The sequence below is a fragment of the Typopeltis vanoorti genome, chromosome 8 (assembly GCF_054136105.1).
Source record: "Typopeltis vanoorti isolate ZY-2024b chromosome 8, IOZ_Tvanoo_1.0, whole genome shotgun sequence".
Taxonomy (NCBI): Eukaryota; Metazoa; Arthropoda; class Arachnida; order Uropygi; family Thelyphonidae; genus Typopeltis; species Typopeltis vanoorti.
Genome location: NC_143556.1, coordinates 8,966,407 through 8,990,408, shown reverse-complemented (window position 1 = coordinate 8,990,408; position 24,002 = coordinate 8,966,407). Strand labels below are relative to the sequence as shown.

Here is a 24,002-nt window from a genome sequence, read left to right as displayed (position 1 = left end):
ACTGTAAACAATAATTGACACCATATGTAAAGCACACAAAACACTATGAAAAAATACAAATGCTCACAATAATAAGAAACAGAGTAGCAAACTTGAAGAGTAGGAAATTATAAAGATTAAAATTGAGATTAACCTTTAAATTTTCAAATATTATTTTATCTGAATTAATATTACTTATCTGAAGTCTTCATAATAAACTAAATGTATGTGTGTGGTCTGGACCATTAAAATCAAAAATAACCAGAAAACTTTGGCATTCAGTTAACTTTATAATTGGTCACCTCTAATTATAAAGAAGGAAAGCACACAAATGCTAAACAGCTGGCCTTCATTAGTTAAAGGTGGGAATGAGCACCACTGGTGTGGAAAAATCAACTTCCTAATTGAATTAGGTCTATCCATTTAGGAAGTTTATTATTTCTCTATATAAATTTCAACTGATTTCTCACAATAGCCTCTATCCACTCAGAAAGTTGATAGAGTTAGAATCAAATTAGGAAGTTGACTTGTTCACACCAGCTGTACAAGTTCCCGCCTGTACAGCTGGTGTGAACAAGCTGTATAGTGGGGGGGGGGATGTAGTTAGTTAATGGTTTGTCAGAGATTGGATACCACAAATATGAGACTTCTAAGAAAAATTTGGGGAATAACAGATATCATAAGAAACATTCGGGAATGTTTCATAAGAAACATTCCCGAATCTTTCAAAAAGTTTATATTTGTGTTTGATGTTGAGCACTATAGTTACTGTTTCCTTCTCCTGATCACTATTATCTAACTATAACATTTTATAGGTTATTCAGAATGTCTGTTTTAGACTTTGTTTCAGTAATACTAGTCTTGTCAACATGTGATTTTTGTAATATCTCCTCTTATTCTACCTCTTTCCATTGATACTTATGTTGATAATACTTTAATTTTGTTGATTGTGAGGGTGTTCTAATAGTTCATTTTTCAATTTTCCTTGGTTCCTTGATAGAAACAGCAGGGCTTTAACTGAGTAGTTCTTTTACCTCTAGTAATATATTTATGTGTGTGGTCTAAAGCAAGAGAGAATATTCTTTGGTCAGCTGAGTCCGAAATTGCTAGCCCATCCTCATTTCTTCATTGTCCACATGGACAGTTACGAATAGTGCACCACAGGAAATTTGATGATTTGACTGGTTAGAACTAGGCCCTAGTTACTTCCCCATATTCCTTTTATGTTATATGGAGGTCTCCCCTCACTTGTTTAACTTTGACCCTTAAGTGACCTTATACATTTATTGTTTATACACATATCAACATGAGAGTTTTTGGTGTTTGGACATGGATTTTATATAACTGTTTAAAAGGAAAGAAAACTAACAGAATTACTCATTTCTGTTAGTTTAATAATACTTTTGTCCTCCTATCAGAGGACTTTATCAGGTGCAGGGGTACTGAGGAAAGGTATAGAAATATATACAAACATCACTATGTTTGTAATGGTTATATCTTATTTCTCTGAATATTTTCTGTACACCCTGCTTATTGGAGGCATGAAGCTTGAAAATTTTCCCTGTCTGGTCTCTGGGGCAGGGTTTCTGGATTATATAAAACAAAATTAAAAAAGAATGAAATCCTTAGTCCATTTACAGTACTAACTTACTATAGGTTGACAAACGTTTTTTGGATTCCAAAATAGGGTTTTTCATGTGGGAGTCTCACATAAAAAGGTTTTGGAAGAAGCCACAGACAAGTGATGTTTTGCCTTATTAACTTCAATGCTTTAAAAATTTGCTTTTTTTGAACTTCATTGCTTTGGAAACAGAACTAAGTTTTTAGTTCTGTTTCCAAAAACATAATAAATGATTATTCCTTGAGCTAATGAGTTCAAGTTTATAAGAAAAGACCTGAAGCAGTTAAATTTTCTCTTCAGATGAGTTCAAATCTTTAGTAGCATGATTAATTCTCTTGTTCAAAGGAGAATGTTAGTGATTTGAATTCTTCTAGATAACCATCTGAACTGCCTGGATATTTTTCTTCAACGCTTATTAGCTCTGTGAAAAAACAATCCTGTTCTTGGCAATAGAAATAAAAACATTGTTTCATATATCAAGACAGGGAATGGGATTTGTTACTGCCATATGATGATTTTTTTTTTTTTTTTTTGGGTGCTTAAGGGTCAAAGCTGTATGACTGAGAGGAAAAATCTGCATAGCCTTTAAAGGAATGCAGAGAACTGACTAGGGCTTCTGACCTAATGTCCAATCCTCACCTTCTCGTAGTGCACCCTGTTGGGTATCTACCTGGATACTGAACGAACGAGGATGAGCTGGCAATTTGGGATTTAGCCGATCAAATTGTATTCCTATTGATTAAACCAAAATACAAAATGATGGTACAACATGACAAAATTTCATGCCGGCTGGGTTAAACAAGACCCCCGTTGTTTTCGCCAGGGAACCAGAACGAACAGCAAAAAGTCAGCTACTGGAACAAATCTGAAAACACACCCCAACTCAACATCACCAGAGTTAAAGATCGGTACTATCAACATAAGAAGCCTGAATGGCAAAGAAATGGAGCTAGCTGAGGAATTAGATAAGTACCAGATCGACATAATAAGGTGACTGAAACAAAAAAGACAAAAACTGGTGAGATCTTTCTGAGCAATAAATACAAAATGTTATATTCAGGCAATGACAATCAAAGAAAAGAAGGAGTAGCCATAGTATTCAACACAAAATATGAGGCTCATCTTCTTGAATGGCATGCAGTGTCAAGTAGAGTGATTTGGGCAAATATCAGAATGGGGAACTGGACAATTAGACTTATTTGTGCCTATGGTCCCACAGAAGGTTCTACTAAGGTAGAAGTGGAAGAATTTTTTGAGGCTTTAGAAAAAGCACTGACACAATGAAAAAGGAAAAGTTGGTCTTTGTTGGAGATCTAAACAGCAGAGTAGGAAATGATTGTGAGACATACAAAAATATATTGGGAAAATTTGGAGAAAAGAGTAAAGCTAATAATAATGGCAAATACCTGTTGGATTTCTGCTCAGGACATGGACTGGTTATTACCAACACCATGTTCCAACATAAAAATGTGCACAAATTCACATGGGGAGAAGAGGCAAGGAATAAGAAAACTCTCATTGACTATGTTATTGTTGATAGTGATGTTTTCTCCTGGTGCAGGACACCAGCATGTACAGAGAATTTGAAATTGGAAGTGATCACTATTTTAGTCTTGAGCAGGATAAAATTGAATTTCATATTGAAAAGAATAATATGTAAGAAAGTTCTAAAGCGAATAAAAGTTGAGCAGCTCTCAGATGTGAACTGTAGACTAAAATACACAAAGATTATTGAAAAAAAATGAAAGAGTTTGAGAACAGGAATCAAACCTTGGAGATTCAGTGGCAAGCCTTCAAGAAAGCCCTGATTGATTCAGCTAGAGAGGCATGTGGAAGTTGTCTGCAAGGATAGAAAAAGTAGCACTCCATGGTGGACACAGGAAGTTAAAGAGGCAGTGAAGGAAAAGAAGAAAGCATATCAAAAGTTCCTGGCAAATAAGTCAGCTTTTGCTCTTAGAGAATACAGAGACAAATGTAAGAAAGCTAAACAGTGTGTAAAACTAGCTAAATAGGAGGACTTTGGCAAGAATATAGAAAATAAATATCAAAAAAGTGACAAAATATTCTAGAGGTTGTTGAAGACGCTTAGGAATTGAGGAAAGAGTGCTGTAAAAGGAGTTAGAGATGATAAAGGTGACATGAAAATGGGAGAAAAAAAGATATCCTTGAAGTATGGAGTAATTACTTTGAAAATTTCCTAAATGAAACAAGCAGTGATGAGAGCACAGTGATAACAAAACACTGACCAAGCATGCAGTCAGTAATACATATCCATACTTGAAGTAGAAAAAGCCATCAAAGGCTTGAAATGTGGAAAGGCAGCAGGAGTAGATGATATGCGACCAGAAATGCTGAAGTATGGTGGTATAAAAGTCTTACAGTGGCTGCACTGCATAGTTCAGAATGCCAGGACAGAGGGACAAATTCCCGATGATTGGAGTAGAGCTCTAACTGTACTCATAAAAAGGGAAATAAAACTGAATGTGAGAATTACAGAGTTATATCCTTACTGAGTGTTCCTGGTAAGATATATGCAAGTATACTTGAAAAATGGTTGAGAAGAATTGTGGAAGAAAAGCTTGGTGAAGTACAAGCTGGATTCAGGTCAAATAGAGGCTGTCATGATCAGATCTTCACTTTACGACATATAGTGGAGAAATCATGGGAATATAACAAAGATCTGTATTTATGTTTTGTCGATTTGGAAAAGGCATATGACAAGGTGCCAAGAAAGAAGCTATTCAATATGCTACAGTTATATGGTGTCAATGGGGCATTATATCAAGCAATACTTAGTCTTTATTTGAGTTGTAAGTCAGCAGTTAAAATTGAAGGAAGTACAGGAAGATGGTTTAATGTTAAATCTGGTGTGGGACAAGGATGTACATTATCCCCTTTGTTATTCATTATCTATATGGATCACATTATGAAGGAAAGTTGTATTAAACGTGATATCAAAATTGGAGATGTTAATGTCAGCTCTTTGTTTTATGCAGACGATGTTATACTTTTAAATAAATGCGCTACAAGTCTGCAAGATTCTCTGACTAAATTGGATAACTGTTGTAATAGATATGGTATGAAAGTCAGCATTAAAAAGACAAAGATAATGAAAATAGGTAGAATCATTGAAAATGTCAACTGTGTTGTGAATGGAGAACCTGTGGAACAAGTAAAACATTTCAGCTACTTAGGTACAATTTTTAGTGAAGATGGTAAATTAAATATGGAAATAGACAACAGAATCAACAAAGCTGGTATGGTAGGAAGTCAATTGAATAAATTCATATGGAATAAAAGAGAAATTAGTTGGAACACTAAATTAGCTGTATACAAGACAGTGTTTAAAACCAGTTTTAACTTATGGATCTGAGAGCTGGGTCAGAAGTAAAACACTTGACCAAAGACTAGAGACCGCAGATGTGAGACTCCTGAGAAAGATTAGAGGCGTGAACAGATTACATCAATGGCAATGTCATATTAAAAACGAGGATATTAGGAAAGAACTTGACATTTCATCATCCAGGAATGCGTTAGCATAGCTAATCTCAGGTGGTATGATCACTTAAACAGAATTGGCGAGGAAAGATTAGCAAAATAAGTGTTCTCTGCCAAGTTGGCAGCAAAACGACCCAGAGGAGGACTAAGATATAGGTGGATTGATACGGTACAAAGTGCCTTAGACGATAGAAATATAAGATCTGGTAATGTCGGAGTCTTGACAAGTAACAGACTGATTTGGAGGAAAATTGTAGATAGGAAGTTAGTAATGATGTAAATTTTTCATGTAGTACTATCATATCCTGTACACCCCTTGAGGGTATGAGGCAGGAATTTGATGATGATTATGTGGTTGCACCTGACAAAAACCTCTAATGGGAGGACAAATCTAATACTACCATTAAATTAACAGTAATAATTCTGTTGGTTTCCTTCCATGTCACCATATAAATCAAAAGGGAAAAATCATACAATATAAATATATTTATTTATATTTGTTTTGAACAAGACTGTTTGGGAAAAAAGTGCTTAATTGTAGGCTTGTAATAAATATAGACAGAATTACACTTCTAGCTAATTTTTTTTTGCAGATTAAGCTCTCATTCATGAAATAATTGTTTTTAAAAGTCTATGGTAGATTGATAATAACTTGTATTTTAGACTGGAATGCACTTAGAATTAAAATTTTCTGGATGCTTCCTGAAAATATTTCTGTTATTTTAAGTTAGATTTCTGCTAATTTTTATTTTCCAAGGTATTCACACAAAAAAAATAAAACCCACATCTTTAGTTTATCTTGAACCTATGAATGTGGTACAGAATTTCATTAAAATCAGAGTTAGAGGTTGACTACCCCAATACTTGTGTGCACACACGTATAGAAAATGCTCCTGGTGATGGTGCTATTAGTAAAATTTATATTGAATAAAAAAAAAAAAGTATCAAATGAGTGTTTAATGAAAACCTTCTTAGCTTATTTGGTATTAGCATTGCCTTTTGATTGGAAAGAACTAGGTTTGAATCCTGCCTAGGATGTGAAGAATCGTTGTCAGGGTGTTTTCTCTTGGAAACTCTGGCTTTTCATCTCATAAAACAGGAAGTGCCAGCCTGGTTGGCAAAGTGGTTATTATATCTGCTCTGACTAACAGGTAGCAGGTTCAAATCCTGTTGTGAGCATGGATGTTTGTGATTGTCTTTAAAGGGAGGTGTATTTCATCACCATACCACTTACTGTAAGCAAATGGCTTGAAAAAATTCCATGTTTGAACTCTAGATTAGTTTCCAGATTAGTAAAAAATTTTAAATACAGAAAAAAAAATATAAAATTAATGAAAAATATACAAAGAAATCCTTAGCCCACCTGTGGTATGGATGTACTATAAGTTTTCAAAAACCTTTTACAGGTGGGAGCTATATTAAAAAAAAAAAAAAAGCATTTTACAGATAAGGATTTAACTGTCCTCTCAGTAGTAAATAGTTTTATATAAGAACCCAAATTACTTGGCAGTGACAAGCCATTGAGCCCTACTATGAAAGGGAAGAATGGGATGGTGTTTAATTTCATTCCTCTGTGCCATGCTTAAGTCTTAGCCACTTTATGATAGTTTTTCTTGTACTGTGAGTGGCCTATTGCATATTTTTTACAGTCCTTAAAATGGTATTTACATATCTGTTCTAAATTCTACAGGGTGTATAACTACACATTTCCTGAGCAGGTAAACAATCAGTATCTTACAGATTAAAATCATGCAAATATTATTGTAGTGCTTTGAGGAGAGAGATAGACACACATGCTTTTTTATTTTTATTTATCTATTTTATTTATTATTCTGTATTTTTTAAAATTTTTTTGGACATGTACAAGACTTATTGGCGAAAAGTAATTAACTAAATCACAAGTAAAAGTTTTCACGATGAATACAATGACAAAGCCTGAATGATTTTTGGGTCTTTCTTTGATCCCTCTCTGAATTCATCCAGTGTCAGTTTGTTGTCATGGTTCTGAAAATTAGTACAATCAGACTGTTCATAAAATATAGTTCTGGAGAACTCATTCAAATCTTTATCATAAATCTAACATAACAACATGGAATTCAAATTATAACCACAAGGAAACCTACTTAAAACAGATGCTCGTAGATTACATAATTCTTCCTTCCATTAAATTGAGTGTGTTATTGAGAATATCTAGAAATATGAATGTACAAATGGCATCCTATATACAAAGATACATTATATTTTTTTAAAGGAAATTAACTGAATTAAAATGTGGGTTATCTAAAAATTTAACTGACTGTATGTCTTATGCTACTTTCAGTAAACACTGAAAAGCTAGTTTAGTTACTGAGTAACTGTAAATTGACATTCTCTCAGTGGTATCTTGTGTATTATGTCTAAATTGCATTTGTTCCCAGAACTTTGCAGGATGAAAAACTTAAGTTTCAGCAAGTAGTTGAGCTAATTAAATTTACATTTAATTGATATAACTGTTCATCATCGTCAAATTCCGGACATATACCCTCAAGGGGTGTACAGGATATGATAGTACTAAATGAAAAATGTACATCATTACTAACTTCCTATCTACAATTTTTCTCCAAATCAGTCTGTTACTTGTCAAGATTGCAACATTATCAGATCTTATATTTCTATCATCTAAGGCACATTGTACCGTATCAATCCACCTATATCTTCGTCTTCCTCTGGGTCGTTTTGCTGCCAACCTGGCAGAGAACACTTATTTTGCTAATCTTTCCTCGCCCATTCTGTTTAAGTGATCATACCACCTGAGATTAGCTCTGCTAACGCATTCCTGGATGATGAAATGTCAAGTTCTTTCCTAATATCCTCGTTTTTAATATGATATTGCCATTGATGCCATCTGTTCACGCCTCTAATCTTTCTCAGGACTCTCATATCTGAAGTCTCTAGTCTTTGGTCAAGTGTTTTACTTCTGACCCAGCTCTCATATTCATAAGTTAAAACTGGTTTGAACACTGTCTTGTATACAGCTAATTTAGTGTTCGACTAATTTCTCTCTTATTCAATTGACTTCCAACAATACCAGCTTTGTTGATTCTCTTGTCTATTTCCATATTTTATTTACCATCTTCAGTAAAAATCATGCCTAAGTAGCTGAAATGTTTTACTTGTTCCACAGGTTCCCTGTTCACAACACTGTTGACATTTTCAACAATTCTACCTATTTTCATTTTCTTTGTCTTTTTGATGCTGACCTTCATACCATATCTATTACAACAGTTATTCAATTTATTCAGGGAATCTTGCAAACTTGTAGCTGATTTATTTAGAAATATAACATCCGCATAAAGCAAAGAGCTGACATTAAAATCTCCAATTCTGATATGATGTTTAATACCACTTTCCTTCATAATGTGATCCATATAGATAATGAATAACAGAGGGGATAATGTACATCCCTGTCTCACACCAGATTTAACATTAAACCATCTTCCTGTACTTCAATTCTAACTGCCGACTTACAACTCAAATACAGACTAAGTATTGCTTGATATAATGCCCCATTGACACCATATAACTATAGCGTATTGAATAGCTTCTCTCTTGGCACCTTGTCATATGCCTTTTCCAGATCGACAAAACTTAAATACAGATCTTTGGTTATATTCCCATGCTTTCTCAACTATTTGTTGTAAAGTGAAGATCTGATCCTGACAGCCTCTATTTGGCCTGAATCCAGTGTGTTCTTCACCAAACTTTTCTTCCACAATTCTTCTCAACCGTTTTTTAAGTATAGTTGCATAGATCTTGCCAGGAACACTCAGTAGGGAAATACCTCTGTAATTCTCACATTCAGTTTTATTTCCCTTTTTATATATGAGTACAGTTAGAGCTCTACTCCAGTCATCAGGAATTCATCCCTCTGTCCAAGCTTTCTGAACTATGTAGTGCAGCCACTGTAAGACTTTTATACCACTATACTTCAGCATTTCTGGTCGAATATCATCTACGCCTGCTGCCTTTCCACATGTCAAGCCTTTGATGGCTTTTTCTACTTCAAGTATGGATATGTATTCCCGACTGTATCCCTTTGGGTGTTTTTTACCACCGTGCTATCACTGCTTGTTTCATTTAGCAATTTTTCGAAATAATTACTCCATACTTCAAGAATATATTTTTCTCCTGTTTTCATGTCACCTTTATCATCTCTAACTCCTTTTACAGTACTCTTTCCTCCATTTCTAAGCTTCTTCAACAACCTCCAGAATATCTTACCACCTTCTTGATATTTATTTTCTATGTTCTTGCCAAAGTCCTCCCATGACTTTTGTTTAGCTAGTTTTACACAGTGTTAGCATTCTTACATTTGTCTCTGTATTCTCTAAGAGCACAAGCTGACTTATTTGCCAGGAACGTTTGATATGCTTTCTTCTTTTCATTCACTGCCTCTTTAACTTTCTGTGTCAACCGTGGAGTTCTGATTTTTCTATCCTTGCAGACAACCTCACCACATGCCTCTCTAGCTGTGAATCAATCAGGGTTTCCTTCAAGGCTTGCCACTGAATCTCCAAGGTTTGGTTCCTGTTCTCAAACTCTTTCATTTTTTTTTTCAATAATATTTGTGTATTTTAGTCTACAGTTTACATCTGAGAGCTGCTCAACTTTTATTCGCTTTAAAACTTTCTTACATGTTATTCTTCTCAATATTAAATTCAATTTTATCGTGCTCAAGACTAAATAGTGATCGCTTCCAATTTCAAATCCTGTGTACACTCTGGTGTCCTGCACCAGGGAGAAAACATCACTATCAACAATAACACAGTCAATGAGACTTTTCTTATTCCTTGCCTCTTCTCTCCATGTGAATTTGTGCACATTTTTATGTTGGAACATGGTGTTAGTAATAACCAGTCCATGTCCTGAGCAGAAATCCAACAGGTATTTGCCATTATTATTGGCTTTGCTCTTTTCTCCAAATGTTCCCAAAATATTTTGTATGTCTGACAATCATTTCCTACTCTGCTATTTAGATCCCCAACAAGGACCAATTTTTCCTTTTTCATTGTGTCAGTTGCTTTTTTTAAAGCCTCAAAAAATTCCTCCACTTCTACATTGTAGAACCTTCTGTTGTACCATAGGCACAAATAAGTCTCATTGTCCAGTTCCCCATTCTGATATTTGCCCACATCACTCTAATTGAGACTGCCTGCCATTGAAGAAGATTAGCCTCATATTTTGTGTTGAATACTATGACTACCCCTTCTTTTTCTTGATTGTCATTTCCTGAATATAACATTTTGTATTTATTGCTCAGAAAGATCTCACCAGTTTTTGTCTTTTTTGTTTCAGTCACCTTATTATGTCGATCTGGTACTTATCTAATTCCTTTGCTAGCTCCATTTCTTTGCCATTCAGGCTTCTTATGTTCATAGTACCGATCTTTAACTCTGGTGATGTTGAGTTGGGGTGTGTTTTCAGATTTGTTCCAGTAGCTGACTTTTTGCTGTTCACCCTGGTTCCCTGGCGAAAACAACGGGGGTCTGGTTTAGCTGGGCGACGCCCCAGCTGGTATGAAATTTTTTCATGTTGTACCATTATTTTCTATATTGGTTTAAGCCAATAGGAATACAATTTGGTCGGCTAAATCCCAAATTGCCAGCCCACCCTCATTCGTTCAGTATCCAGGTAGGTACCCAACAGGGTGCACCACGAGAAGTTGAGGATTGGACATTAGTTCAGAAGCACTGGTCAGTTCTCCGCATTCATTTAAAGGCTATGTGTAGGTCTCCTTTCAGTTATACAGCTTTGACTCTTAAGCAAACTCTTTGGTTATGATATCAATTTAAATGTAATTGAAAAGATACCAGGAATATTTCTTGAGAAAAAGTTTACATGTGGTATTTTTACCACCTAAGACATTTGGTACTTTCCTAATTTTTTTTTTTCTCTATTTGATGTATAAGTCTGTTTGACATGATGAAATCTGGGGTGCATTTGTTTTTTGTCTGCCCCAATTACTTGTATATTGGTTGACTTACTTTTGGAATTTTTTTTTAATTAAGACATTAGCTGGGCACTTTCCAAGTATTTTCATGGGTGTTATTCTATCAAACTGGCTGACATTATTCCTCCATTTTCCCTCAAGCCAACTTCTTGTTCTTCTCTTTTAATACCTTCTACTTCTGTACTTTGGAACAGTTTTCGTTAAGGGCTACAACTCTCAGTTGTTCAAAAAACATAGATTCCCTAATGTGCTATAGGTTTTGTAACTTTTCTTGTGTGGGACTGACTTCAAAGAAAAAATCAATAAGCTTATCTTGAATAACTTGGACATTATGCTATTAGCTGTGGCATTTCTTCTCTTGCTACTGTGTGTGTGATCACAATTTTTATATTGCATCCCAGAGGATGTCTTTGTTACAGATGAAATATTGGAACTCGTGTTTATTTCTTTGTGCTGTTTTCTTTCTATTAAATCTAATTATGAATTGAAACTAGCACCTAAGTCTTAATACATGTTTACTTTATTTAGCTCCATCTGTGTAGCAGCATTTTCACTGGAAAAATATAGAATATCATGAATAATGGTTTTCACATCATATGATGCCGAGAAATCTGCAAGGTCACAAATACATTCATGGTACATAATTTGTTAGATAACTTCACAGGAGACACTGCGAATGTGATGTCCATGGAGGACATGAGACTGATCGCTGTCTGTAGTGAAATGCTGTGGCAACACATCTAGTATAGATTAGGCAATGGGAATAGTTACAATCAAACATGAATAATTCTACAATATCATGGCATCCTCGCAACTGCAGTTATAGAATGGTTTCACTGGCCAAATGTCTTGCTATACCACTGATCACTAACAGAGCAGACTATGGATTCTTGTTCTGTAGGATGAATTTCTTTGATTAGGAATGTTTGTTTAAATTCTGCCTGCTGTAGCATGAAGGAATATTTGGATTATGAAATTGTATAAGGCAAGTGTTTACCACCATGTCTATTTGGGAGTCTAAAAAGGCATGAAAAATAGCACATTTAGTTTCTCCCTAATGCACATGGTTCTTAGGAGTTTATATGGAATTTATTAACACTTACACAAATTTGAAGAGGCTCATGAGATGATACGATGTCCAGCCCAGCGTAATAGAAACCAAGACCTGATGTTATATCCTGTAACAAGTATCCATGCTCATATCTCAATCCTGCATTCAATATCTGTTGTGTGTTGAATGAATTTTAAAAAACTTGAGGGTTTGTTATTTAGAAATCTCCATGTTAATACCTCTTTTTATTTCTGTTTATTGTATCATTCTGAATTTCATAATAGTGTACAAAACTAGTCATTGATTTAGTAAGTTGTTTTACTTTTTTTACCAGTATTAATTTACTAATTATGAATGCATAGTTCTCCATTTAAATAATTTCAGGCCCTCATACAGTATACTCATATTGCTATACAGGTTTCCAACATTTTATGGGTGAGATTAAAAATACTTTATGAATAATATGCACAACAGTGCACATCTGTTTTTCATTTTCTTTTGTTTCTCTTCAGCATTTTCCCAACTATACATGCAAATTTTATTGTCTCAAATGAGTAGCACTCTACACAACTCAAGTATGAATTACAGTTATGTCAATTATCCAACCACAAAAGAGCAATAGATAGTTAGAAACTTAGAAGGTTGAGTAATTGAGAGATCACTGTAATTTAATTTTGATGATGCAGTATGTTTGAATATAACTTGAGATCTAATTCCACCATGATATTATTCTCTCTCTCCAATTTCCACACAGAACTTAATTCAGCATGTCTGGCAACCTTAGCAGTGCTTGGTTATTGCTAACATGTCTTGTTCATTAAAATCAACAGTTTGCCATTTTTTCAGCGAACAACAATTTTGTAAACTGTATTTAAGAAATTTGCTTTAAAAATAATTATTCAGCTTATAAAACAATCAAATGCATTGAAGTATTTCATGATCAGTACACCAAACCTACTTCTGTTCATCCTCTCTTATTCCATCTGTCTTTGGATCAGCCTTCTTCAAGAAGTATTCCCAAACAATTATAACCTGCAACTTTTCATAGAAATCGGCATTAAACTTGTGTCTCAGTACTCATCTGCACCCCCCCCCCCCCACACACAGCACTGATGTGGTTATATATCCCTTGATCTCTTAAGTATGGATCTATATACAGCGGTATCTCTCGCTAATCCGAACTAATAAAAAACCTGCTCGTTCGGATTGGTGAATTTTCCTCTAAGAGACAACAATAACTAGCGTTTAAGACAAAAATAATCAGATTCTAATGGTACATCAATTTAATTCTGTAAATAAATGAAGTAACTGTTAGAAAAAAGGCTACTGTACTGTAATGTAAAACTTGAAAAATAATACAGTACACAATAAATTTAATTTAATCCTTTATCCAAGTGTAAGCAAACAAAGTTTGCACCTGAAAATATCTTCAGGACTGAGGTAAGGTGGTGCAACACCAGCCAACTCAGATCAAAGGTGGACCAAGCTCTCATCACTCCTTGTCTCAGTATCTCCCATAATGCAAAGCACATCTCCTTGCGGACATGTATACTGCTATGCATTAAGGGAAGGGCCACTACCCAGACCAGTTTCGACCTTTATTGAGATCTCGTCAATGAGAGGCAGACCCAAACGTGGAGATACTAAGGCAGAAGCAATGGAGAGGTCATATGTACCCATACGAGTTGCCAAAAGGTGTACCACCTTATTATTAAATTACTCTGGATTTAGAGAAAAATGTTGGAAGTTTATTTTGCACTTCGTTAGACTATAATAAATTTAGTTTAATCCTTTATCCAAGTGTAAGCAAACAAAGTTTGCGCCTGAAAATATCTTCAGGACTGAGGCAAGGTGGTACATCTGTTGGCACCTCGTAGCAAAGGTGGACTAAGTTCTCATCTCTCCTTGTATTATCTCCCATAATGCAAAGCACAGCTCCTTGCAGACATGTATAATGCTATGCATTAAGGGAAGGGCCACTACTCAGACCGGTTTTGACCTTTATTGAGGTCTAAACAGTGGGAGGCTATCCCAGAAGTGGTGATACCAAGGCAGAAGCAATGGAGAGGTCATATTTACCTATACGTGTTGCCAAAGGGTGTACCACCTTATTATTAATTATAATTTATTAAAAAATATAATTAATTATAAATAATGGATTAAACTAAATTTATTATAGTCTAACCAAGTGCAAAATAAACTATCAACATCTTTTCTAAATCCAGAATAATTTAATAATAAGGTGGTACACCTGTTGGCAACTTGTATAGGTAAATATGACCTCTCCTATTGCTTCTTCCTTGGTATCTCCACGTTTGGGTCTGCCTCCTACTTGATGAGACCTCAATAAAGGTCGAAACTGGTCTGGGTTGTGGCCCTTCCCTTAATGCATAGCAGTATACATGTCTGCAAGGAGATGTGCTTTGCATTATGGGGGATACTGAGACAAGGAGTGATGAGAACTTTGTCCACCTTTGATCTGAGTTGGCTGGTGTTGCACCACCTTACCTCAGTCCTGAAGATATTTTCAGGTGCAAACTTTGTTTGCTTACATTGGATAAAGAATTAAACTAAATTTATTATAGTCTAACCAAGTGCAAAATAAACTTCCAACATCTTTCTCTAAATCCAGAGTAATTCAATTTATTTATTTATTCATATGGAGTTTCCTCTCCCGTCCCTATTGAGGCAATTTGAAATTATTGAAATTACATTTATAATAATAATATTATTAATATGTAATAATACGCAATAAATAAAACTTTTTTTTTTCAAACTGCAGTTCGGATTTGCGAGATATCACTGTTTATTTATTTATATATATTCATATTACTAATTTAACGTGTTAAGTGAAGCTTTTACATAAACTAATCTGTGTTCAGCGCAGATGTGTTTGCGTAAAATTTAGTGTTTGCTTAATTGTGACAGATTGACGAGGAGGCATACTATAATAAGCAGTACTTACTTTATCAAGCTGTTCAAATATTTTGTCTACTCTTTCTTGTGGGTTGTCGCCATCCTCATCTTGTTCCCCTGTCTGTCCCTAAGTAAAAAAGGAAAATTAGTTTGATTATCAATATTTTTTTAAATATGTTTGCATTCATTCTGAAATTTTTTTTTTTTTTTTTTGCAACCAGAACAGATTGTAAACCTGTAGTATATGAGTACTGTGGATGGACTAAAAACACTTTATTTTTTTAGTTTTATTTAATTTTTAAATACTGTATATGCTGGCATAAAAGCAACTCCCAAAATTTCATTTCAAAATCTTTGTTTTGTGCTGTATAAAACAACCTCAGATTTTGCACTTGCCACTAAGAGCTTCTTATACATTACTTTTACATTAATATATAAGTTAAAGTAATTGTGTAAATAAATATAAAGCATGTAAATTACAGCAGTATTTTCTTCACTGTAATTTGTCTTCCTGTAAAAGATGATTAGTAAACTTTTTTTATGTGTTCATACCAATCTTCAGTTTCTTATATTGCAATTCATTTGATCATGCTGGAAAGTTTTTTCATTAATATTTAAAAGAAAAATACTTATGCTTACCGTGCAGAATACAAATGCTTTTATGCAACATATATTAACATACTATATTATCGACATGCTAAATAACATAATATAGAACAGATATAAAATAATATAGAACAAATAAAACAATTTACAATCTGTTTTATTAGTATAGTATATGTTAATAAAAATGTTCCCCACTTAAACCTTCACTTTGAATCTGAAACTGTGGCTTTGACTTCTTCATTCTCATCCTCTTACAACATTTTATTTTCTGTATCAATACCAGACTGTTTTCCATTGCCAAATTCAAAGGTTCAGATTTTTTACCTAGAGGATAAGACAACACCTTGTTACAGTAGTTTTCCTTTTTTTTCTTTTCTTTTTTTTCTTTAACTTCAAATATTGCATTATACGCCAACATATATGCTATTTTTTGGGTGAAAATTAATAAATTTCTGTATTAATGATTGAAATATTTCTTACACATTTACAGCTTGTCACCTAATTAACACTATCTGCTTAATAACAACTGATACGCAAGAAAGCGAAATAATGGATACTTGTTACTCTAATTTCTGATGATTTTATACTATACAAAATTTTGCTAATACTGTACGAGGGTGGTGTGAAAGATTCTCGACCATAGATGGCAATGCTAATGCTATCGGCAAGATTTTTTTTTTTTTCTAAGTTGGTACATCTGTCATAAGCATCCATGTGAAAGTGCAAATCATTCTATCAAGTAGTTTGTTTTATACAGCTGTCTGAAGCAAAAAGTGTTGTCTGTATCTCTTGAAATGGATGTGAGCATCGTGCGGGTTATAAAATTCTTTGTAAAAGAAGTTTAATGCCAAAAGAAATTCATTCAAAGTTCATAAAAGTTTATGGGCACTCTTCTCCTTCCTTTTCAACAATAATAATTAAGAAATGTTCTGCCGAGTTTAAACGTGGCTGTACCAGCCTTGAAGATGATCCATGTGAAGGACGTCCAAAAAGTGTAACAACACCAGAAATCATTGATCGAGTGCATGATGTGGTATTGGATGACCAGCAAGTCAAAGTGTGTGAAATTGCTGAGACTATAGGCATTTTAAAGGAATGTGTAGGATATATTTTGCATGAAGAATTGCAAATGAAAAAGCTTTGCGCAAGAAGGGTGCTGCGCTTGCTCACAGCAGATCAAAAATGCACTCGCATGAAAATCTCTGAACAGTGCTTGGAGTGTTTTAACAAGAATAAAAACTGATTTTTTGTGTTGATTTATTACTATGGATGAGACTTGGATTCACCATTACCCATCAGAATCCAAACAGCAGTCTAAACAGTGGAGAAGCCAGTTGTTCAGCACCAAAGAAAACAAAGTCTGTTTCATCAATAGGAAAGGTCATGGCATCGGTGTTTTGGGACGATAAAGGCGTTTTGTTTATTAATTATCTTGAAAAGGGTAAAACAATAACCAGAGAATATTATTCTGATCTTTTAACCAGACTAGATGAAAAAATTTGTGAGAAAAGACCTGGTTTGCAGTGGAAAAAAATCATTCTTCATCAGGACAATGCACCTGCCCACAAAGGTGTTTTGACAATGGGAAAATTAAGGGATCTGCAGTATGAATTGTTGGAACATCCACCCTATTCCCCAGATTTGGCTCCTTCTAACTTCTATCTCTTCCTAAAACTAAAACTCTTCCTTGCTGGTCAACGTTTTTCTTCGAATCAAGTGGTAATTGCAGCTGAGAAGGATATTTTGCAGATCTTACTAAGAACCAGTACAGGGACGGGATAATGGCTCTGGAGCATCACTGGAATAAATGTATTAGTCCTAAGGGAGATTATGTTGAAAAATAATTTTGAAATTATAAATTCGTTTTTTCATTGTCAGGCAGAGAACTGTTCAGACCACCCTCGTATATAGAAAGATTAGCGTAAGTTTTGTTTGTAAATAATTTATTGAAGTGACATTGTATCTATATTTAGAAGCTGTGATTTCTTTTGACATGATTACAAAACCAAAGGGGGGAAAATTAAAGTAGATAGTTTTTAAGAACTAGATTTAGGACTGATTCCGTATGATAATTGTTACTGGTGATTATGCTGATTACATGAAAATGCAATGAAAGTGGAATAGTCAAATTAAAGCAAACATAGCGCAGTTTTTAACATATAAGCCTGGAACAGTTTACGAAGTTTAATCTTCGTAAACTCTGGCTTGGAGTTACTGAAAGTTATCCAGGTATCGGATTGTTTGATGGCAGATTATGTAAACATAGAAACTTTTAGCTGCATTGAATTAGAATTATCTGGGTTATAGTGCTGACATTAATATCTATGTAGAGTCTGAGTGAGATGGAGAATATTTGATGTAGGCTGAATGTAAGATTGTGATTTGTGAATGTTTGCTTGAGGGAAGCAAGCAAGTAAAGAAAATGACATACATTTTGAGATGCTTATGCTGGTGAAAATGAATGGTTTACAATTGGAATATATTTAAAAAAACTAGAAGATTGTCAAGAGTTAAAAAAAAATTCAATTAAAAATAATTAGTAAAATTCAATTAATTTTTTTAATATATGTAGACATATATTAAAAAACATATATACATAAATATACATAAATACATTAAAACATACATATATACATTAAAAGACAAAAGCATTCCACACATAGGAGGCTGCAAAACTTAGCATGTTGATGCAGTGAGTGTGTGCTGAGATCAAGTGAAAAATAATTTTTGATATATTTTCATTTTTTTTTTAAGAGCTAGGGGTTGTCTTCACAGAATACTTCATGAAGAAGGCTGGCTACAGAACAGATATAGATGGAATGAAAGATGAATAAGAGTAAGCTGGTTTGATAAGATATTATTTCAACTGTAAATGGATGCTAAAAGCATGTTGACAGCTGATGTTGTAGGTTTAGCAGAAATGCTGAATAATGCCCATGAAATATCTGTAGAAAAGACACAATATGAAAACTGACTATTTGCAAGAGGTTTATCAGTTAGACCATAGGTTGGCAAACTTTTTCGGGCCACCGCCCACTTTGCAAGACATTTAAATTTTAAATGATTATCTAATCGCAAAATCATGAAAATAATTAATTTTTAAATATTTATTAATTTCTTTATAAAAAGCCACCGACTGCCTGAATGCCCCCCCAAATGCTTCTGATCCCACAATAGCCCCCCCTAGAAGGCTTCAGCACCTACTGGGGGGTGGTACTGCCCACTTTGGGAACCTATGAGTTAGACAAACTGTCCTTTTCTGAACAGCAAGAATTTTCAGAGGTTTTTGGTGCCCTAAGCAAAATGAGAGAGTAGTATTCCAAGTTTGGGCAGATTTAGGATTTGCATAGTTAATAGCTGGACAGATGGAAAGTAATTTCTTGAGCAAAACAAATACCAAGTCTTTTGGATGCTGAGGATGTTATAGAGGTGATGTGTTTATGCCAGGAAAGGCTAAGGATAAGTTCGTTTGAGAAGTGTGATCTGCTCTTGACTTTTGAGCTGAGCACTTATCAGAGGTACAGGAGAAGAACTAAGTTTTTTTGGGGGGGGGAGAGACAATCACGTTTTAGAAGCATTGAAAGTGACTGGGCTGTCCTCCCATCGAAGAATAGTATAGTATCATTTTAAGGCAGTGATTGTAGAAGATGAAATTGAGACGTTTAAGCACTATAAGTTTTGGTGCCCTAAGTTTGAGGTCAGCAAGAGAAAGGTGTTTTATGTACATATGGAAGAAGGTGAGAAATAAGAGTACTGAAAAACATTTGCATTATTTGAAAATCTGAAGAGAGAAAGAAACATCCACCATTATATGCAGTATGAATGACTCGAGAAAAAATTGGCAGTCTAATTACAAAGGATGGAAGGCAGACCATAAGATGGCTGTTTGGTAAGAAACCTTCGAATTGGATCCTAAGTAAGCAATATCATGCTAGCATGATTGGGCCTTTATTAATTTAAGCATACATGGCTTGCATTGGTGTAGTCATAACTCATTGGAGATTTAATGAAAATGAAATTAGAGTTTAACTGTTCTAATATTTCATCTGTCATGGAGACTCTTGGAGATATAGTGTAAAACTAGTATGTGCACCGGTAATGCAAAAGAAGTAGAAATAGTCAGCCTTAAGATTATAAGTTCCCACTGCACTGCCTTGGGAATTTCATGCAGGCATATTTATTTATGATTGATTTGTATTTAAAAGCAGTTGTAAATTCCAGAAAGGTCATGTTGAAACTTGCTGCAGTGAAGAATGGTGGTATTTCTCTATTAAGTGGAAAAAAATCGCTGTACTTAGTGAATACTGTGGGTACTGTACCTGAAGTGGTCTGCCTGCCTAGCATTACTTTCCATAGTTGTGACAACAGATGCAATTTTTTATATTTAGGTTGAGGGCTGTTTTTTTTTTTTTAAGCTTTATAAGTCAGCACTGATTGTAGAAGAGAGTCCTGGAGAAGAGCTGTAGACCCTTGCAAGTAATCAGAGGGAAGGAAGGAAAGGTACTTTGGGAATATATCAGTGACAGATCAAATATTGGAATTGTTAAACTAATGTTCAATTTTATTCCTTTGTCATTCATTCAGGTGCTATTTCAGTCTTCAGGTTGGCAGCCATGGCAGGTCTCCATTAATGTGTCTCAAGATTTGGATGATATGTTTGATATGAAGGATAACAGCACTGTCCAGTGCTGCTCTGTATCCTTCATATATTGAGGTCTGTCAGCTTCCGCTATTTCTTTCTTGCACAGATGATCACATTGGTCAATCTTTCTGCTTAGCATTTGTCCTAAAAATTTAATTTTTTTCTTCCCAATCCCATTCAATAAACTTTAAATTTATCAACAGCTCTGTTAGTGTATTAACTATACTTTTGCAGATACTTAACATTTTCAGTGATTATTACTGTGTTATCTGCATATTTTAGGTTATAACTTCTAGTGTATAACACAAAAATTAGTGATAAAGTTTAGAAGTAGTGATAATTAGTAGATGTTGTTTAATGTTTTGATTTATTTCAAAAAAATAAATTCCATAAATCTGGATTGGCTGATTGAGTAATTAAGTTTTCAAAGAAATATGCTGTGTAAAAGCTGTGGACAGAGAGTATTGATCTTATAGCTCAGTTAATATTAAGTAAGATACATATAAGTGGCAACAAGCAATAGTGAAAATGAAATTTGAATTAGTTAGATATGAATGCTAGAAATTAATTCCTAAACCTTGTATAGATTTATGCAAAAAGGAGTAAGGATGATAGAAACTAATTAAGTATAATCAAGCTTCTCAAGAATAATTATGATAATAATAATCCAGCTGCATTTGCAAAAAATAAAAATAAAAAATATTTGTTTTGCAAGTATGTGGTCAGTTAGAAATGAACTTATAGTTGAGAGACAAAGATTTGCCTAATTTAATACAAAGGAGTAAGTTTGATATCTTAAATCACTTGGCAGTTGATAAATTTGAAGTCAGTCATCTTCAATGATTCCCTCAGATTTGGAATAGTACCTTTTGATTAGAAGCTTTCAATGTTAATTGCAATTCTTAAGGGTACTGCATCATATGAAGTGGAGAATTGTACATCAGCCAGCCTTATGAGTGTTACAAAGTAATAGAAAATTAGTTAAGATGTCACGAGGGAAAATAGGCCAAGATAATGGCTATGATGGGATTTGATTTTACAAAGCCTATGATAGTGTTCCACATGAGAAATTGCTAATTATAATGTGTCCAATAAGTATTGGTGTCATACCTATTAAGTGATATATTATCACATATTAAAGGAAGTTGTGTTTGGAGGAGGTCGTCTAAGATTCACATGGTTAGGATCAGGTACCTTGAGGTTCAGTATTAAGATTCGGTGTATTTAACATATTCATAAATGATTGGGTTAAAATATTAAATTTTCTTTCTTTCTTTGCTATTATAAATGTTTGCAGATAGAGTTTTAAAAGTTGTTTATGTTTATATTGATAAACTGATTAGGATTGTATCTAGCTTCTTTTTACTAGTGCTTGAGGATGGAAGACATGAACATAACAAATTACTGTAGACTTTACAGTAATTTGTTATCCTAGTCGGTCTGGGAAGTAACTGATAAAGAAAAGATTTGTCCATTATACTTACACCAGATCCAATCTGCTTTATTGGTTTGTACTGTTTTTCTCTGTGTCCGATGTGTGTTCAGGTTTTGCTTCCATTTCTATATCCATGAATGTTTGCTTGGAGCTAGCCCATCCAAAAAATATTTCGTTTCAAATTTATTTAAATAATAATAATATATATATTATTTATTTTTTCAGTTATATGCAAAATACTTACCAGCATCTGGTAAATAGCATCGACAATATTATACATTTCTTCTCTAGTAATGTGGCCATTGTTGTCTATATCATACAACCTGAATGCCCCTACATGTGAAAAATGAACACTCGTTTTAACACAAAGATATCGGAAATTATATTATAACATAATATTTTGCATAGATTTTGTTTCAGTGGAATATAAAAATAAACTAATGTGTAAGTTATGAATACTGTGATATTATGATTACCCCCCCCCTTTTGTCCTTTTTCAAACGATAAACTTTGTGTTTCTCCTTTCTAATAATAGAATAACCAATGGTTTATTATTAATTATGAAATTTCTACATCTATTTCTTATTTGAAGCTGGGCAAGCATACTGCTGCCAATACTTTTGAAAGCTCTGTTTTGGTTATCACAGAGCATCAAAAACAATTACCAGCATATTCAATCCTGACCTGATGCAAGACTCTAACTTGACTCTAGAACCATGCTACCAGAAGGTAATTGTATAGGTATGTTGATGCAAGCTATAGTGTACCTTGAAAATATGGCCACTTTAGAGCAAATTGCTATTATCTGTACTTTTTACAAAAGTATACAGAGAAATCAATGCCTACATATTTTTAATATAACATAGGCTTTTTGATCTCTGCTTCATAGAAATTGCTGAAATGTGTGTGTAGAGAATTGAGCTTTGAACTATTGTAGTCCATTAGCAACATGTCTTCAAACTAAGTTCTCTTTCAACTGAATCTGATTCTAAATTACCCTTTTTAAATCACCATGGACTCTTCAACACAGAAATAGTCCATCATTGGCAGTGCTGGTTCTTTAGGCTATAACTGTGTATGAGAACTGTAACGACTCCATGGTATCAAATGAACGTCTGGGAGTGGACGAGCTATGACAATAGCCATGTGTTTGGTCTTAAGAGCAGGAGTTCTGATTATCTATCCATGGTACTAATACCAATGCTTTTTATTTATTTTTATTTCATAATTCCATACTGAGTTATCATACGTTTAATATTTAGATGGATTAAAAATTAGAATATCCCAACTGCTGCTCTAAGACGATAAACATGTAACTTTCAAGCCAACACAGACAGAACAATGAAATTTATCACTTAAAGACATTCACAAATATAACACTAGCAGTTGAATTCCAACCTGCTGCCTTTTGGTTGGAAAGCAGATGCCCTATTTTCTCAGCCAGCAGGACAGAAAAATAAAAATGTCTTACTTCTCTATAGGGAAGACTGAGAAGAGACCGAGAAGGCGGTTCATTCTCTGCTGATAGCTAGCCTGTAATTATCACTAGTTATGAACAGCATCCATTGAAAAGACTGCTGACAAACGTTCCCATCTCATGGTCCCTAATCCTATCACTATATTTTTATCTGAAATAGTGTGGGTTCAATGGTCAATTTTATTGAGTTTATGGGGAAAAAAAAAAAATAAAAACGCTTGCCCGTGCAAGTGGATTTTTTCTTCCCTTAAACTCATTAGTCAATTTCTGGCTTGCCAGTGCCAGAGATCCCCTAACTCAGAAACTAGTTGAATAAAAGCTTAGAAAAAGTACCTCTGACTAGAAGTGAACTTTGGCAGCCTAACGCTCTGGGTGCAAATGCCACTTCCACTTAGCTAGAAAAGATATTAAAGTTTTTTTTGTTTTTGTTGTTGTTATACTCATAAATTTCCGCATTACGACCTTTGTCAACAGGAATTCTTTGTCTCCCCTGCTATTCTCCTACTTAGTGCATTATCACCATAATTCCTATATATATATATATTATTTATTTAAATTGTAATCCCATCCAAGAAATGTTGCAAATCTATAGCACATAAATGCTGTATATTTTCTTCATGAGGTAACTATTCAAGATTTAAAAAAAAAATGATAGTAGATGTGATGAACGATGGTGTGAGTATTTCAGAAACCATGGCACTAATTTTGTGCAAGAGGATTTCACTTCCTTAACTACACCAGATCTCGATCCCATTAAAAATGTGTGAGGCATGAAACGAGATGGTGGT

The 24,002-nt window shown here is 34.2% G+C and overlaps 1 protein-coding gene across 1 annotated transcript in view; it reads right to left on the bottom strand.

Annotated features, from left to right (window-relative positions):
- Window positions 1-6,908: 6,908 nt before the first annotated feature.
- LOC150103714 (frequenin-1-like) overlaps window positions 6,909-24,002 on the bottom strand; it is a 72,300-nt gene continuing 55,206 nt past the window's right edge. The window contains exons 6-8 of the mRNA XM_090396510.1: window positions 21,982-22,070; window positions 15,104-15,181; window positions 6,909-7,102 (exon numbers count right to left, since the gene is read on the bottom strand). Coding sequence (XP_090252636.1) covers window positions 7,010-7,102; window positions 15,104-15,181; window positions 21,982-22,070 — 260 coding nt within the window. The 3' untranslated portion in view covers window positions 6,909-7,009. The remainder of the gene's footprint in view (window positions 7,103-15,103; window positions 15,182-21,981; window positions 22,071-24,002) is intronic.